This window comes from Lampetra planeri, chromosome 48 (assembly GCF_965212315.1).
Source record: "Lampetra planeri chromosome 48, kcLamPlan1.2.h2, whole genome shotgun sequence".
Lineage (NCBI taxonomy): Eukaryota > Metazoa > Chordata > Hyperoartia > Petromyzontiformes > Petromyzontidae > Lampetra > Lampetra planeri.
The window spans coordinates 2,984,562-3,001,183 of record NC_136154.1 but is presented as its reverse complement, the minus strand read 5'-3'; the positions used below and the strand labels follow the sequence as shown (position 1 = coordinate 3,001,183).

Sequence of the window (16,622 nt, the reverse complement as noted above, 5' to 3'; positions counted from 1 at the left end):
GCATGATCATGTGTACGTGTTGATGCGCAAATGTTGATGTGCAGTGCGTATGCGTGCGTTGTTTACACGTTGCGCGAGAGCCAGAGAGGTCTCTTGCGCTCTCACGAGGGTGGTCACCCTGTGGTGCCACGCACCCGCGGTGAAAGTGTCTTACCCCGGATGCCGCCTCGCCCGTCTCTCACCTGGCCAACATCCAGAGCCGTCACCACCGCCGCTGCCTCCTCATAACCCCCTCCCTGCTTCTATCGCTCTCTCTTGCTTTTATTGGCAGCGTTAGCCAGGTGAGGCGCCTCGAGGAGTCGCACACACACCCCACCCGCACCACTAATGTAGACTGTAGCCTCCTGGTTCTTAATCTGAGTGAGTGAACTGGCAGTCTATAATGTAGACTGTAGCCTGGTTATTAAGTGTGGTGACTGTGCTGACAGTCGAATGTAGACTGTAGAATGGTTCTTAACCTCGGTGAGCGTACTGGCAGTTTATTTTATTTTAATTATTTTTTATTAACTTAATTTGTATTACTGCTCATGATTAATAATGCGGGGTGGGGTGCGGGGTCCACATGAGTGACGTCATCAGCTCATGATTATTGATGAGGGGAGAGTTCCATGTGGAGTGACGTGGTCCGCTAATAATTATTAATAATCTTGATTTGAAGCTTTTGTCACTAACGGAATTCATACTTCTTTGGTTCTTTCGGTAAAGTCATGTAGGTAGAAAACAATAATAGATCACGACGTTTCGATCGCCACAAGAAATCGTCTTCAGGTGGGAGAGAGAAACTGGCAGCAGAAACAAGTCCTTATATATACAGTGAGGGAAAAAAGTATTTGATCCCCTGCTGATTTTGTACGTTTGCCCACTGACAAAGAAATGATCAGTCTATAATTTTAAAATGCAAATCATTTTATAACATTTTTGACATGCGTTTTTCTGGATTTTTTGTTGTTATTCTGTCTCTCACTGTTCAAATAAACCTACCATTAAAATTATAGACTGATCATTTATTTGTCAGTGGGCAAACGTACAAAATCAGCAGGGGATCAAATACTTTTTTCCCTCACTGCAGAGAGCCGAGGGGGGGTGCAGCATCGGGCAAGAGAGTGGGGCTAGAGACTGTGCCTAAGCGAGTGGGAAATCCAAAGATGGGAACCGAGATGGGGGGGGGTTAAAGCACGACAACGACGCAGAGGTGAGGAGGTGGCCATTGTATTGTGAGAGATTAGCATGTCAATGTAAACGAACCAACGCAACGGGGGCTGTTTTAGTGCGACATCCAGCTCGTTAGAAAACGAGGGAAATAAACGAGGGACATCACCACATCGAGGGAAGAAGAGAGACACAAGCCGAGAGGCACACCCACACACAGAAAGACACACACACAGAGAGACAACCACAGAGAGAGATACATATAGATAAAAAACACAAAGACAGAGAGACACACACACAAAGAGACACAGAGAGAGAGAGACACCTAGAGAGACACACAGAGACACACGCAGAGACACACACAGAGGGACACACCGAGAGAGAGAAAGACACACACGGAAAGACACACCCACACACAGAGAGAGACATACACGGAGACAGAAAGAGAGAGACACACACAAATCGAGGGACACACAAAATAGACAGAGAGAGACACACACAACAACATCACAGCCAGTTGTCGTCTGCTAAAATACGAGAGCCACTGCCACATCGAGGGAAAGGGGGCAACGTTGGCATTGTTAGTGAGACATTTTGCCCGTTAATGTAAAGACATTTAACTTGGTAATGTAACCCAGAGAGTCGAAAATAACTGCTGACAATGGCAGGTAGGATGGAAACATCAACAACCAGTTAAGGTTTTACCTGGTTAATAACGTCCTTCCAATGATCGCTCAATTTGTACCCATCTTCTCACCATCAGAGCGAGACCAGCTGCGCTTGGCCCGCGACTGGAAAATGCTAGCTGACATTGGCCGGCAACTTGTTTCCTCCGGAGATCGCAACCACCACCCTAAGACCTGACATGGTGCTCTGGTCCCGTTCGCTCAAGAAGGTCTTCATCATTGAACCCATAGTACCCTGGGAGGACTCAGTAGATGAGGCTTATGAGCGAAAACATCTGCGCTATGCCGATCTAGCTGCCGAAGCACGGCATCATGGCTGGAACACAGAAGTCCGACCAGTGGAGGTGGGCTGCAGAGGTTTTGTGGCAACATCTACAACCAGACTGCTTAGAGACCTGGGAATTAAGGGCCAGAGCCAGCGTTTGGCAATCAGAGCTGTATCGGAGGCGGCAGAAGGCAGCAGTCAGTGGCTCTGGATGAAGAGGAAAGACCCCAGCTGGGCCCCGAAGTGAGAGGGCCAAGAGGTATGCGGTCAACAATGCTTGACTCAGAGAGGAGGACGCCCCTGCCATGCATAGTCCCATGGGATGTTGGCTATCAACAACAAGGCAACTCCTATGACTAATTGAGAATGGGAAGCAAGCGTAGGATTGATCACCCTGTCGCTGGCCGCCTTTGGGGAGGGTGTATAGTGTGAAAGGCCGAAACACTCTAGGAACCAAAGGTACACTACTGACGATGCGCTCCCCAAATTTCACCAGGCTCACTGTTCATGAACTCTTGGAAGTGCTTGCACAAAGGATAGTAATATCTCATCCTGTGGTCTTGGAATCTATATGTCTGTGTTTATATATCTGGATGGCTTAATGAACAAATCTTTGATGGTAGCCCGAAGGTTTGCAGAGTACTTTGGTCTCGGAAAAAAACAATGTCATGTGAGCCCACTGCATTCAAGTGGGGGTGCCTCACATCATCCGCTCATGATTATTAATGAGGGGTGTGCTCCATGTGGAGTGACGTCAACCGCTCATGATTATTAATGACGGGGGGGGGAGCCTCATTTGGAGTGACGTGATGCAAGGGACGGAACCTTTTTTGGCTCGTTTTATTAGTTGCTGCGTTGACTTCTTTATCAGCGCCGAGGGGTCTGGGGGGCAGTAGTGGTTAGTTCATGCTATAAGCACCCAGGGGCCTAGCGATCAGTTTGTGCTGTGCGCATTGAGGGTCCCGGCATTCAACTTCCTTTGGAAGTCTTGGGCCACGCACCGTGCGTGCCCGGAGGCTTGGAGGCCCCCTGGCAGTCCGAGGCTCCGGGGCACTAGCCCCACTGGCCCGGTCCATAATCCAGCCTTGTCACTAACACCACTTGCCCCAACAGTTTGTTAAGGCTATAGGGAAGGTCTTTGTCTTTGTCGTTTTGATCTGGTTGAACGCTGTGTGGATATGGGTGGAGTAATCAATGAGTGAAGTTCACAGTAACAATGACCACTCACCGATTCGCACAGCACACACATACTTAGTTTCCAAGCATTTGATTTCATGAATTGGAGGAGGGTGTAACGACACACATTTTACTCGCAGCCATCTAACCAAAAAACTATTTTGAATCGCATCAGGTCGTGAAAGCCTGCACACATTAAATCTGCACACACGGTCACTTCGGTCCACCTTTACATTTGTTAGCTGCAGTGGACAATTCACACACGGTTCCCTGCTGACCTCACCTGAAACCCACAGACCACCACAACTTCTACAAAAGCTTTGTCTTGTTTTTTTAATCAAATTATATGACATGAAGGGCCCCGTGAAACAATGAATTGATGTGAACTGGAGTGACGAGCCACTGTAAAAACGAAGCATGGCCCGCATTTTGCCCACATGCCACAGGGTCCCTGCTGTAACGGGGGTGACCTGGCGTTCGCCTTTGGGTTTATCAGTGTGGTGAGCACAAGGAGCGATGTGAATGCAGGGAGCAAGGTGATTGTGGCGAGCGAGGTGAGCGTGGTGAGTGCGGGGAGCAAGGTGAGTGAGGAGAGTGCAATAAGCATGGTGAGCGCGGTGAGTGTGGTGAGCGCGGTGACCGAGGTCAGTGCGGTGAGCGAGGTAAGATTGGCGAATGAGGTGAGCGTGGTGAGCATCGCAAGCCTGGTGGGCGTGGTAAGTGCGCTGAGCGTGGCGAGTGAGGTGAGCTATCCGGTCTGGAAAGCGCCGTGACTGAGCTCGTGCAAGGGGTCCGCGCCATAGCGGTGGGGCCCCGAACGCGACAGGGCGTCACAGCGCAGCATCAGGTCATAGTTGACGCGCTCCGAGATGACGCTGTCGTGTGCGTAGTCGGGGTGGCCGCTCACGAAGGCGCGAAGCCGCTGGGCCGTCGTTCCTAGCTCCCCTAGGGGAAACCAACGAGAAGCGCACGCGGTCGCTGCAGCGGCGTCAACGGCAGTGGAGGAGGAGACGACGACGACCACCGCTCCCATGCACGTAGCGGTGTGCGGAGTCTCTCGCGCACGGTAGGCGCCCGAGCTCGTCGCACCACGCAACCCGATCAGGATTCCTGAGCCCGGAGAGCGCTTGGATGGGCGACCACCGTGCACGCCGAGGCGTTACACGCTGCTGCGGTGCTACGTCGTCGGCTGCGGAGGGCAATGTCCCCAAAATCAATTGTACAGTACAACGCTCCCGCTTCTATGCTCCTGGCCATCAACAATCTGCGGTCATCACCTCCTCGGTTGCTTCCCCTCTTATGGCTGCCATTCCAACACCAGTCTCGTCTGTCGGCCATCATCCCCTGCACATCGATGAGGCTTGCACGAGGTCAGGACTCATCATCGCTCGCACTTGGAGAAAGGGTGATGATCCCCTGGAGTGCACTCACCAGACGCACGCTTGCTGATGAGCTCCATGTAGTGGGAGATCGTGCACCGAGTCTCCACGTCCACCTCCATGTCTTCCAGGAAGCTGTTGACTATGGGGATGAGGCCTTGGAACACCCCCACCTGTTCTTGCACGGCACACCACAGCACACCGCACACATCACAGCACACCACAGCACACCGCACACATCACAGCACACCGTAAACACCACAGCACACCACACACATCACAGCACACCGCTCACACCATAACACACATCGCACACATCACAGCACACCGCACACATCACAGCACACCGTAAACACACCAGCATACACTGCACACATCACAGCACCCCACATCACAGCACCCCACATCACACACAACACATCAGAGCACAGCCCACACATCACACATACCGCACACACCATAGTACACCGTATACACCACACTCCACAGCACAGCACACCACGCCATGGCAGGCAGTGTCAGCTGCAGCCTTCAGTTTATCAGTGTTACTCTCACCAGGATTGTCGCGTCGATTTGTTGCATCACAGGATGGCGACAGATGGCAATGCCTTGGGGGAGGCCTGAATCCAGCACTGTATTGATCATGGCTGATGATATGTGGGATGGATCCATGACTGGAAAGTGGTGAGCCAGTCTGCAGCACGGGAAGTGCAAGTAACTGCTTTGAGTGGAGCTGCTCGCTTGAAGGCAGCTCACGTGATAACTGGGAGACGAGCTCTAATCATAAGTTACCACTGTCAATCCACCGCTTGGATGATGGCCTCCCCACACAGTCATGGGGTTTTTACCATTCATCACATGCGTTAGCATGGGTTTTATTTACGGGCACGGGGGGGGGGGCGTCACCAGAACTGTTTCAGATTTCGCTCGCCAACTGACTTTAGCCGCAGCACGCCGACCACTCCGCCACCGCACAAAATGGCGGCAGCGAGACGTACAGCAAGCGATTGTTTTGGTGCTCTGGACCATCATGGCGGTGGATGACAAAGGGTGAGCGTGACGCTGCAAGAGCCCGCAGGGCTTGACACTGCGAGGATGGCCGCGAGCCCTGCCCCGCCGGGTTGCCCACCTTGCCGTTGATGATGGTGTCAATGCTCATGAGGATCCCCACTTCGTCCTCGGACTCGGTGTCATCTGCTGGGGGAGCGTCCACCTCTAGTCGCAAAGAAAATAAACCGCATGGCAGTTTGACGATCACGCGAGTTGGCGAGCGACCGTGAGCGAGGTTAAGCGCTCGTGTGATGCACACACACATGCAGGGCAGGCTGGGGTGAAGGCTTGGGTTGCGAGGAGGTCCGGATCGTTGGCTTGGAGGTCAGAGTGGCTGAGCCCGCACCGCTGAGACCCTGGGTTCCAATTTGGAGTTCAGTAACCGCCTGCGATGAAACCGGGTTCTCAAGTGTGGTGAGTAGATGGTATCAGCCCGGTCAACAATGATTGCTCAAAAATTACAAAATCCATGACGTAAAATTTGGTTCTGCACTTAACTTCGCCAAATTCCAGATGTGAGACTTCAAATATTGCTTTGACTGCCATGCAACAAACATTGATGTTGGCACCGGGGCAAGTTGGAGAGTGCTGCCCCCTACCATGTGACACGGAGGTCATTTGTAGAAGAGATCTCAAAAATAGTTCCGGGATATTCACTTCTGTGTGCTATTGTCTAACACGGGGATGGGGGTGGGTCACTGCCATGTGAGATTTCTGAATGGATTCATCATCTCGTGACTCGACACCGAGAGCACACTCAGAGTAAAGTTGTGGAAAAAGACAACGTATGATTTGTAATGGCTCGACTTGCCTGCCTGAATATCCTTCCTGAAATAAAACATCTCCTCCAGCACCGCGTTCCTCTTCTGCGCCTTCCTGATGTTCTGATCTACCTGTGGCAGAAGATAATTGACGGTCAGGGATGTGCCAACCATTCAGGCGGCAACCTTTTGCACCAAAGGTGCTTGAGAGAAGCAATAAAAAAGTAGAAAAGTAAAAAAATCACATTTATTACGCGCTGCACAGTTTTCGAAAGATTCAGGGGCACCGGAACCGGAGCCTGTTGCTAAAAATTGCCCAAGCTCTGAGGCCCACTACAGGGACTCCTCTACATATAAACGGATTTTTGAAGATACGAACGGACCGAACAGTCGTAAATTCAACTGCAGTGCAATTGATGTCAGTGGTGGCATCTACATCTGAGCCTTATGGTGGGACCCCGGGGTCCCGTATAAACGGATTTCAAACGTAATTAATAAAAAAAAATTGGCGAATCTGTCCCACCGCACACATAAACGCCGCGAACCACCTGGCACGGATTATTCTGTTTTCATGTCGTCCAAGCGCAGCGAGGACGAATGCGCAGAAGAAACAAAACTTTTAAACTGTGATTACCGCATCGTGTGGAGCTCGTCGAGAGGAATATATTGCCATATCATTCACCTTCAACAGACATAACATTATCTCGCAACTTAGTTTATGCGAGAGCCGGGGGCTAATGGGATCCCAGGGGTCGTGCCATAAGGTTAATCTGCAGAACCAGTGGCATCTACATCTGCAGAACCAGTGGCATCTACATCTGCAGAACATGAAGAAAACAGTGGCATCTACAGCTACATGAGATTATTAAACTTTTGAAGCCATTCCCTGTGTTTAGCGTACATGCCATACAACGGGTTTGGAATCGACGGGAGTAAAGTTGGACTTACGAACAAATCGATTTACGAACAGGCCTATGGAACCTAACTCGTTCGTAAGAGGAGTCAGTGTATTTGGACGCTTAGTCCACCTCTATGAACGTGTGTTTGTACACGTGGGAGGAGAGCAGAGCACTCGAAGAAAACCCACTGTGTGTGAACGGGAGGAGGGGTTGCAGATGGAATACAGATGGCAATTAATCCACTTGCTGCACTGCCATACCCTAGCCAGAGCCAGGAGATGGCAACCTTGCAGCGCGAGCGGCACTGGAAGTTTCACGAAGGTGCACGTGTGTGTATGTGTGTGGGAAGCGGTGTGCGTAACGAAAACGTACCGTTAGTCACAATGTTAACATGGGTCGGAACTATGGGTTCATTATAGAAGGTCAAACGTTAACTGCAAAAACCAGAGAACTCGGAGGAAACCCATGCAGAACAAAATCCACTCATTAAGATACCAGCGTCGGGAAGACACAAGCTCTACCATTATCATAGGCTATCCGTCGCAATCGAGGATAATTGTCTTTCATAGAAAAGTTGGATTATCTGTGGGTCCGAAGATGGCTGAAAACATGGATCTGGGGTTGTCAGATTTTGGTGCAGCGCAGGCACTTGTCCAGAAAGAGTGGGTGGAACTGGGTTAGGAAGTCGGGCTGCAGCATCGGGCTGTTTCCACCATTCCCACTTTTCCTCTTATTGTTTTCACAGCGTTGCAATACGACCAGGTCGAGCATCGCGGCAGCGCTCACACGTGCCCAAGTTGGAAATCGAACCCAGGCACAAGAGCTACCACTTGCGCCAGCCTATATACAAGCGGCCGGGTTCCAATCTGACCAGAATGGGCTTTCCGGCAGCGCTCGCACGGTCAGTGGGGAGGGACGCGGCTCCTTACCTTGGAGAGCGGCACGAGGAAGTTGAGGCCATAGGAGAGGATGACGCGCGTGAGCAGCACCACGAACACCACGTACGCCGCGTTCTCGAAGTCCGTGAGCTGCACCTGCACCACACATTGGGGACTCGGTCTGGTTGCTTTATCTGACCCGCACTGTGCTCAACCACCACGATTGCATGTCACAGCCCACGCACTCAATCGCCAACTCACTCACCCACTCACTTATTCACCAACTTACTCACCACACGGCGTGGTCAGAACGCTTCTCTTTCTGCTTCTACCCACGCACTGCTCGACTTTGAAATTCCCTCCTCCCATCATCACCTCTTTTCCCAAGCCTCAAATGCATCTCGGTATGACTCCACCTCAACGTATAATCCGCGTCGCCCTCTCGGAGAGGCTTACGTCCATCGGCCGGAACTCGACGCGCCACCCGATGTTGGTGTTTGGCGGCGGAGGCTTGAAGCGCAACGTCTGCCAGTTTGTGGACTGGATGCACTGCAACACACACGCACACGGACGGACGCACACACGCATGCACACGGGGCATGCACTCCGGTCAGTGCCCACGATCATGGAAGACACACGCCGATCCCTCGTGGGTGTACTCCAGTCAGGCTTTCACTTCTCACGGAATATTTTATTGGGTCACCGGTTAGGCTGGCACACGACTGGTAGCCACAGACACCACCAGTGAGGAATTCGGGGGTCGGCAGGGCGGATCGGTAGTAACACACTTGTATCTCACAGCAGGAAGAGACCTGGGTTAGATTCCCGACTCGGGGACCTTTCAGCGTGGAAAGCTTTGTGTGTGTTTTCCCCCCTGTTCTCTACGGGTCTCCTATGGATTCCCCGATTTCATCCTACAGGCAAAAAAAATACACCACGCGATGCAACCGGCATTGGCCAAACAACATTCCAATGCTGAAAATGTACTTACAAATTTCTCAAATAAGCAGCACACAGAAGCAGCTGCAGCAATATCACAACCCCCCCCCCTTCCACAAAAATTGGCGGCACCCTCCTGCAAAATATTTTTGGGACCTGGCGAGGCCGTTATGGGTAAACAAGAGGACGTAATAATATTCATAAAGTGCACTGGCGGATGTCTCACTTCAAAGTGGTAGGCCTCGTTCTCATCGTCGTCGGCGTGGATCTTCTCGCAGAACAGCACGAGGGGGTCGCGGATGAAGAGGTGAGCAAAGTGCTGAGCGAGCAGCGGATCGATGCCTGTTGGCCACAGGCACGGCTCATGCAAAAAGACAAAGATCCCTGCCGTGTGGCCCTGAACAGAGGCTGCTAGGAGCAAGCACTGTTAGAGAGCACCGATGACGGCTAGAACGGTACACAAGGGGAGTGCTTGGCCAGCACCACGTCCGACCCTCTTTGTTTCCCCAGGAGCGATGCTTAAACACTGCACCGGGTACTTATTTGAGGCTGAGTCGACCTAGGGGAGGCTCACGACCAGTTCAGATGATCATCACTGGTCGCCAGCTTCGTAGAGCAGCACACTAACTGCTACACTACTGCTTCTCCACATGCACACACAGTTCACGCACACAAACGTTGCATGTCACTCGAATAAGAAGAAAACAACTTTGCAGTGACAAGATGTTGTGGGGTTTACTCTCCAACACACAGCCTGTGTGCTGAACGAGTAACTAATTGGTACGTTTTGTTTAAATGACAAACCTTACAAATTGGCTGTATTTCCGCGATTTAACCCAGAAAACCCCCCTCTATTATGGCCTGAACCAGTTTAAAAAGCGAAGAGTAGAGAGCTGGAGGGGATGGGTTGTCGGGGTGGGGAAGCGGGGGCCTGCAAGGGACACCAGCCAGTTAGGCGCACTCAGCCCCATCACAATCGACATGACGTATCATGGTTCCCTCGCCGGCATGCCTGTGGTCACGCAGCACCGAGTCACGTGCCCGCGACCAGTGAGGAGCAGCTGATAGTTGAACCGGCACGGCAAGTCAAAAAATCTTCGGTGTTTCACAGCATGCGCGATTAATCCATAACCCCAATAAACGGTTGGTGAGAGTGAAGAAGGGGACAGGTGAGCGTGGCGGGGGATGTGAGCGCGGCGTGGGAGGTGTGTGCAGCGTGGGAGGTGAGCGCGACGGGGGAGTTGACCATGGCAGAGGAGGTGAGCGGCGAGTACGGCAGGGGAGGTGCGTAAAGCAGGGGAGGTGAGAATGTTGGGGGAGGTGAGCATGGTGGTGGAGGTGAGCCTGGTAGGGTAGGTGATCGTGGCAGGGAGAAATTCCGTGCCTGCATCCAGGAGCTGCAGGTGGACGTCCTCGTCCTTGGGCAGTTCCAGGTCATTGAACTGCGCTCCGCCGGGCGACAGGAAGCTATCGATGGAGTCAAACCGCGACTTGGGGATTCGCCATTTGGACGTTGTCAGGGGCTGCAAAAGGGAGATGAACGGATTGACATTTTGATTGTAAAGATTCTCAGCGGTGCCAGCTCAATGCTGTCGCCTCATGGCCACGACAACCAAAGGCTGTAAAAATAATGGCAATAAACCCGGTGCCGAGGGAACAACGCGTTATTATATTTATTATTATTTCAAATCTTCAGAGCAAAATGTTCTCAAACTGTAGTCACGTATTTTCGCGAGCACGTACACACTCCCCCTGCAGAGTTAATTGTGACGCGGTGTTTAGCAGCGACACCCCCGATCGCAGGTCGCCGACTCGAATGACAGACGAGCACCGTTTGTCCGCATAATGTTCGGTCACGACATCTCAAGCGCTGTCCAGTGATCAGTTAACAGGAGCGAAACAGGGAGCACAGCCAAATTAGGGCTTGAATTCAGCTGGGGGCCTCTCTGGGTTGGCAATCCAGAAGATGTTTCTGCTCCCGGAATGCCCTTGCCTCCCGCAGGTTCCCAGAACATTGCTCCCTGGACAGAAGCTCTGCTTCACTCTGCTGTCCGGATATATAACTACCTATCCGAAAACATTAAATCATTGATTCTGGTCTTCTCGGCCTCCAAATGCCGAGCACATTTGGTACATCTCCTAACTTAACCACATCCTTGTAGGACTGAGTGTTTTAGCTGCAGTGAACCAATGATTATGCCGATTATATATAATAATCTTACCTATATAAGTAATTGTGTCTGTCTGTCTGTGGGTCTGTATGTTTGTGTGTGTACACAACTTGTGACGGATTTAACTCGCAAACTGTGGGGTATATGTTTCATAAAAGTACCCAGATACCACACAATAAGCCGCGTGGTGAGCCAGTGCTCTTCGTATTTCACATATGTCAAGTTTAAAGTAGTGCAATTAACAATGTATTAATTTTATAAGCACAGGGCAACGCCAGAGCATGCATCTGCGCATGAGCGAAACGCTGAGCCGTGGTTCCCATAGCAACTCACACACGCGATCGACGGGGGGAATTATTACTCCCGTAAAAAATGCAAAGAAAATACACACAACGCTGAGTTAAATTATTCAAAGTGTAATGTAGTCTTCTCCCCCCCCCCAATATGTGCACTTAATACTATAGGGTCGGTAGATGCTACGATTATAGCCCTTAGATACTCTTACTGTAAAGCGGGCGGGGGGGGGGGGTAGCAGACCAGCCCCAGCCTGCAAAAGTGCGACCTCGGCCGGCTGGACAATCTAGGCGAGGCCGGGGGGCTCTGCACGGGACTATGCCTCACCACTACACTCTATGAAATTAGTACTATTGTAGGGGTGTCAGGGGAAGGATTCCCACCAATAGGAGGGTTAGTGGGAGGAGTGATCGAGTAGATATAAGGGGAGAACGGGCGGGAAAAGGGGGCATTTGGCGGGAACGAGATTGGGACAGCTGGGGACAGGTGTGGATGGGAGAAAAGGATTAAAAGACGAAACCCCTGCAATCTTGTGTCGGCTCTCCTTTACACTATTATCGTGACATTGCGGATGTCACTGTGTAATGCCTGCCCTATAGAGGCACGGCGTGCGATGTATTAACATCGCTGGCACCACGTGTATGTGGATGCAGTACCGGCCCTAAAGGGGCTCGGTGAGCACAGACTGGGAGTGCTGGATGGCACCACGCTCTGCGTGCAGTGCCGACCCCTATAGGATAGGGTGTGAGAGTGCCGGTCATGGGAATGGGGTTACTCAGAGCCATGGCACTCTGGTTGACCCCGAAAGACACGTAACCGGTAAAGTCTACAAAGGGCCCCCAAGTGGAGGCTAGGGGTGGTCACGTCTCAGGGCCGAGATCCTGCTCGAGGGTTTTCTAAGGTGGTTGTGGCTGAGGGCGGAGCCAGCCACACCACAGAGGATACAAGCCGGGTTCTCTAGATGGACCGGCTGCTGTGGTTATCCTAAAGAATCCACGTTCTACATTCTACGCCCAAGAAGAGTCACCAACACGTGGACCTGAACCCAAGCTAGGGTCCTGTACATTGGAGCTACTCCCAGTGTAATTAGTGTAGTTTGCCTGGTGGTCCACCACCATAGGTTGTTACCTGGTAAAGGTGCAGTTACCCCTTTGTGTTGGTATAAATAAATGTGTTGCCTCCAAAGAGTATGTCTGTGACTCAGTTTAACTCCCTACAGCTGGTGTCGGAAGTGGCCAAACATTCTGGAGTAAAGCTAGACGTTTTAGGTCATGACTACGCGATGCAGAATGTCAGTACCTAGTCAGGGGCCCTTACCAGGTACTGACAGCTGGGCCAGCTGTGCCTGGGACTCGCGTAAGGCAGGGTCGTGACGCCCTGAGGTAGTTTATCACAAACTACCCACTACCTCTGAAGATGGTAGATTTCAAACAACGCTCAGACCTGGTACTAACTATGAAATGAAGGTTGACAACCAGTAAGTCGTTCCCGACTGCCCTCTTCAGTGCAATATATTTGAGGCCCACATTAATGTGGAATTCTGCAATTCTGTGAAAGCTATCAAATATGTTTGCAAATGCATCAACAAAGGGTCTGCTATGGTTGTGTTTGCCTTACAAAAAGAGGAAAAAAAGTGTGGATGAAGTTCACCTTTTTGTCAAAGGCAGATACATCAGCAGCAATGAGGCCGTTTGGAGAATTCTTGGCTTCATACTGTTAGTTTTTTTTCCGGTAAAGTCACGTAGGTAAAAAATAAAAATAAAAGTTAATAAAAGTAATAATGAAAATAAAATAATAAATCACGACGTTTCGGAGGCAACACAAGTCTCCGTCATCAGGTGGGACCGTCACAGCTAAAATTACTGTATCACTTACCTTTAGTTCCCTCCTACTATATAAGGAAGTGACGTGCTGGTGATGGTTAATCTGATTCCTTAGGAAGAGTCTACACAGTTGATCCCAATAATCAGGAGTGCTAATTTTTGCAAATGCTTCTCCATGTTGTCAAAGGGCCAAAATCTTTCCAAGACCTAAACACAGTGGAAGGAGTTGTCTGTCAAACATACATGGAAGCTTGCAATCTTCGTGGAATTCTCGAGGATGATCAGCATCTTGATAAAGCTATGACAGAAGCTTCTCAACTGAGATTGCTGTTATGCATAATTCTTCAAGTTTGCAGCCTATCTAACCCCATGGAACTCTGTAAAAAATACGAAGAAGGCATGAGTGAGGACATCCTCCACAGAGATCAACGAGAAAATCCCAACCTCGAGATTCCTACTTGAAACCTGCTTCCCACCACCACCCATCTCAAAAGAATTCTCTCATCAAAACGCTATACCACAGAGCTCATGGCATTTCTGACCAACACCACCTGGCCAGTGAATTAAGACATGTACATTGGGCCCTCAGGATGAACGGATACTCTGACTGCACCATCCGCCAAGCTGTTTCTCCCACCATACAGAAACAGCCACATGAAACTATCACTTTGCCATACATAGCAGGCGTGACCAAAAATATCTCCAAAATTCTAAACAAACATAAGATCCAAGTCCGATTCAGTACAGTGCATAAAATCCGTGATCTGATTCCATCTGTGAAGGATGTCGTTCCTGACTTACAGTACCCTGGAGTATACAAACTGAGTTGCAGTTGTGGTGATTGCTACATTGGAGAAACGAAACGTCATTTCTCTGATCGTGTCCGCGAGCACAAGTCAGATCTGAAACACGGTAGAACTGATTCTTCGACCTTTGCCGATCATTGCTACAACTCTGTGGGCTCTCATGAAATTGTCTTTTTCCGAGACCAAGGTGCTCTGCAAACCTCCTGGCTACCATCAAAGGTTTGTACACGAAGCCATACAAATATACAAACACAGACATAATTTCAACCGTGATGATGGGAACAAACTGAGTAATCATTGGAAAAATGTGATTAACCATGCAAAAAATATTTAACTACACATATTTGGACCATCTTATTTGACAGACAACTATTCTTGAGTTACTGTACAGTTTACTGATAGACAGCCAGTTTTGTTATATCATGTTTAGCTTCTTATTTCACACGCTGGTTTCCTGCTATAAGTTTTACCCACCAAGCAACATAGCAGGAGGCTGTTTCTTCCTGACCTGCTTTTTTGCTTTTACCATCTACATGGCAGAGGCTCGGCCCCATTAGCAGCAGTTGCACTCTTACAACTCTGGCACCCGCCCCCTCTCAGCCAGTCTACATTACAAAGGCTCAGTCCTTTGTTATGTAGACTAGCCGTAGTTTCAAGCCGCACCAACCTTACCATAATAATAAAAAGGTGGCCTGTCCTGGCTCATCCCCCCCTCAACCAGCATATATACGGGTAGTATATCTTGGAATTTCTCATTTACTTGATACAGCAAGCGTGCTGTGACAGTTCCACCTGAAGACGGAAGCTTGTGTTGCCTCTGAAACGTCGTGATTTTTATTTTATTTTTATTTTATTTTACTTTTATTAATTTTTTTACCGACGTGACTTTACCCAAAAAACCTAAGAATATGAATCCTTGCAGTCACGAAAGCTTCAAATCTAGAATCGAATTTAACTTTTCTGATGTTATTTTTAACCAGGCCCTCATCCTCCTTGAAGACAAACTTCACTCCATTAGTGGAAAAGACCTCAAGTCTATCGGACTACCAACATCCTCCAGGGACAACCTGCTTGTCCTTGCCCAAGAGATTCTACGTGAACTATCCTATGATGTTAATAGGGTTTTTCCCCTTTTTTTTCTGGCAACAAAACTGACACCTTTTGCAAGGAATCATGCTTACATTAACCACAATACTTGCAGTCAAATGCAAACAAAAAACAATACTCTGCTAATTTATGCATTGTCTTTGAAACTGATTGGTCCACACCAGAGACATTGTTTACAAAAAAGCTATTTGATAGGGGTGTGGGGGTCAGCAAAATGTGTCAGTTTGATTATTTTTGAGAGGCCCTATTTTTAGGTTTTTTCGGTAAAGTCACGTAGGTAAAAAAAATTCAAATTAATAAAAGTAAAATAAAAATAAAAATCACGTGTGCTTCTTTACCTCACGCCTGCTGTTGGGCAGTTCGGCTATCGGCGAGTGCTCGCTGAGCCGCGCCCACATCTCGCCGCCCGAAGGTTTGCAGAGTACTTTGGTCTCGGAAAAAAACAATGTCATGTGAGCCCACTGCATTCAAGTGGGGGTGCCTCACATCATCCGCTCATGATTATTAATGAGGGGTGTGCTCCATGTGGAGTGACGTCAACCGCTCATGATTATTAATGACGGGGGGGGGAGCCTCATTTGGAGTGACGTGATGCAAGGGACGGAACCTTTTTTGGCTCGTTTTATTAGTTGCTGCGTTGACTTCTTTATCAGCGCCGAGGGGTCTGGGGGGCAGTAGTGGTTAGTTCATGCTATAAGCACCCAGGGGCCTAGCGATCAGTTTGTGCTGTGCGCATTGAGGGTCCCGGCATTCAACTTCCTTTGGAAGTCTTGGGCCACGCACCGTGCGTGCCCGGAGGCTTGGAGGCCCCCTGGCAGTCCGAGGCTCCGGGGCACTAGCCCCACTGGCCCGGTCCATAATCCAGCCTTGTCACTAACACCACTTGCCCCAACAGTTTGTTAAGGCTATAGGGAAGGTCTTTGTCTTTGTCGTTTTGATCTGGTTGAACGCTGTGTGGATATGGGTGGAGTAATCAATGAGTGAAGTTCACAGTAACAATGACCACTCACCGATTCGCACAGCACACACATACTTAGTTTCCAAGCATTTGATTTCATGAATTGGAGGAGGGTGTAACGACACACATTTTACTCGCAGCCATCTAACCAAAAAACTATTTTGAATCGCATCAGGTCGTGAAAGCCTGCACACATTAAATCTGCACACACGGTCACTTCGGTCCACCTTTACATTTGTTAGCTGCAGTGGACAATTCACACACGGTTCCCTGCTGACCTC

General features: G+C 49.8%; 1 protein-coding gene across 1 annotated transcript; it reads right to left on the bottom strand.

Annotated features, from left to right (window-relative positions):
- Window positions 1-3,493: 3,493 nt before the first annotated feature.
- LOC144733712 (glutamate--cysteine ligase catalytic subunit-like) lies at window positions 3,494-15,781 on the bottom strand. Its single transcript, XM_078615739.1, has 9 exons — window positions 15,722-15,781; window positions 10,567-10,705; window positions 9,409-9,524; window positions 8,700-8,792; window positions 8,295-8,399; window positions 6,517-6,598; window positions 5,785-5,870; window positions 4,708-4,828; window positions 3,494-4,221 (listed from the first exon to the last, which is right to left on the bottom strand). Exons 1-9 carry the CDS (start codon window positions 15,779-15,781, stop codon window positions 4,025-4,027), a joined length of 999 nt encoding a protein of 332 aa, XP_078471865.1. The 3' UTR covers window positions 3,494-4,024.
- Window positions 15,782-16,622: the final 841 nt, after the last annotated feature.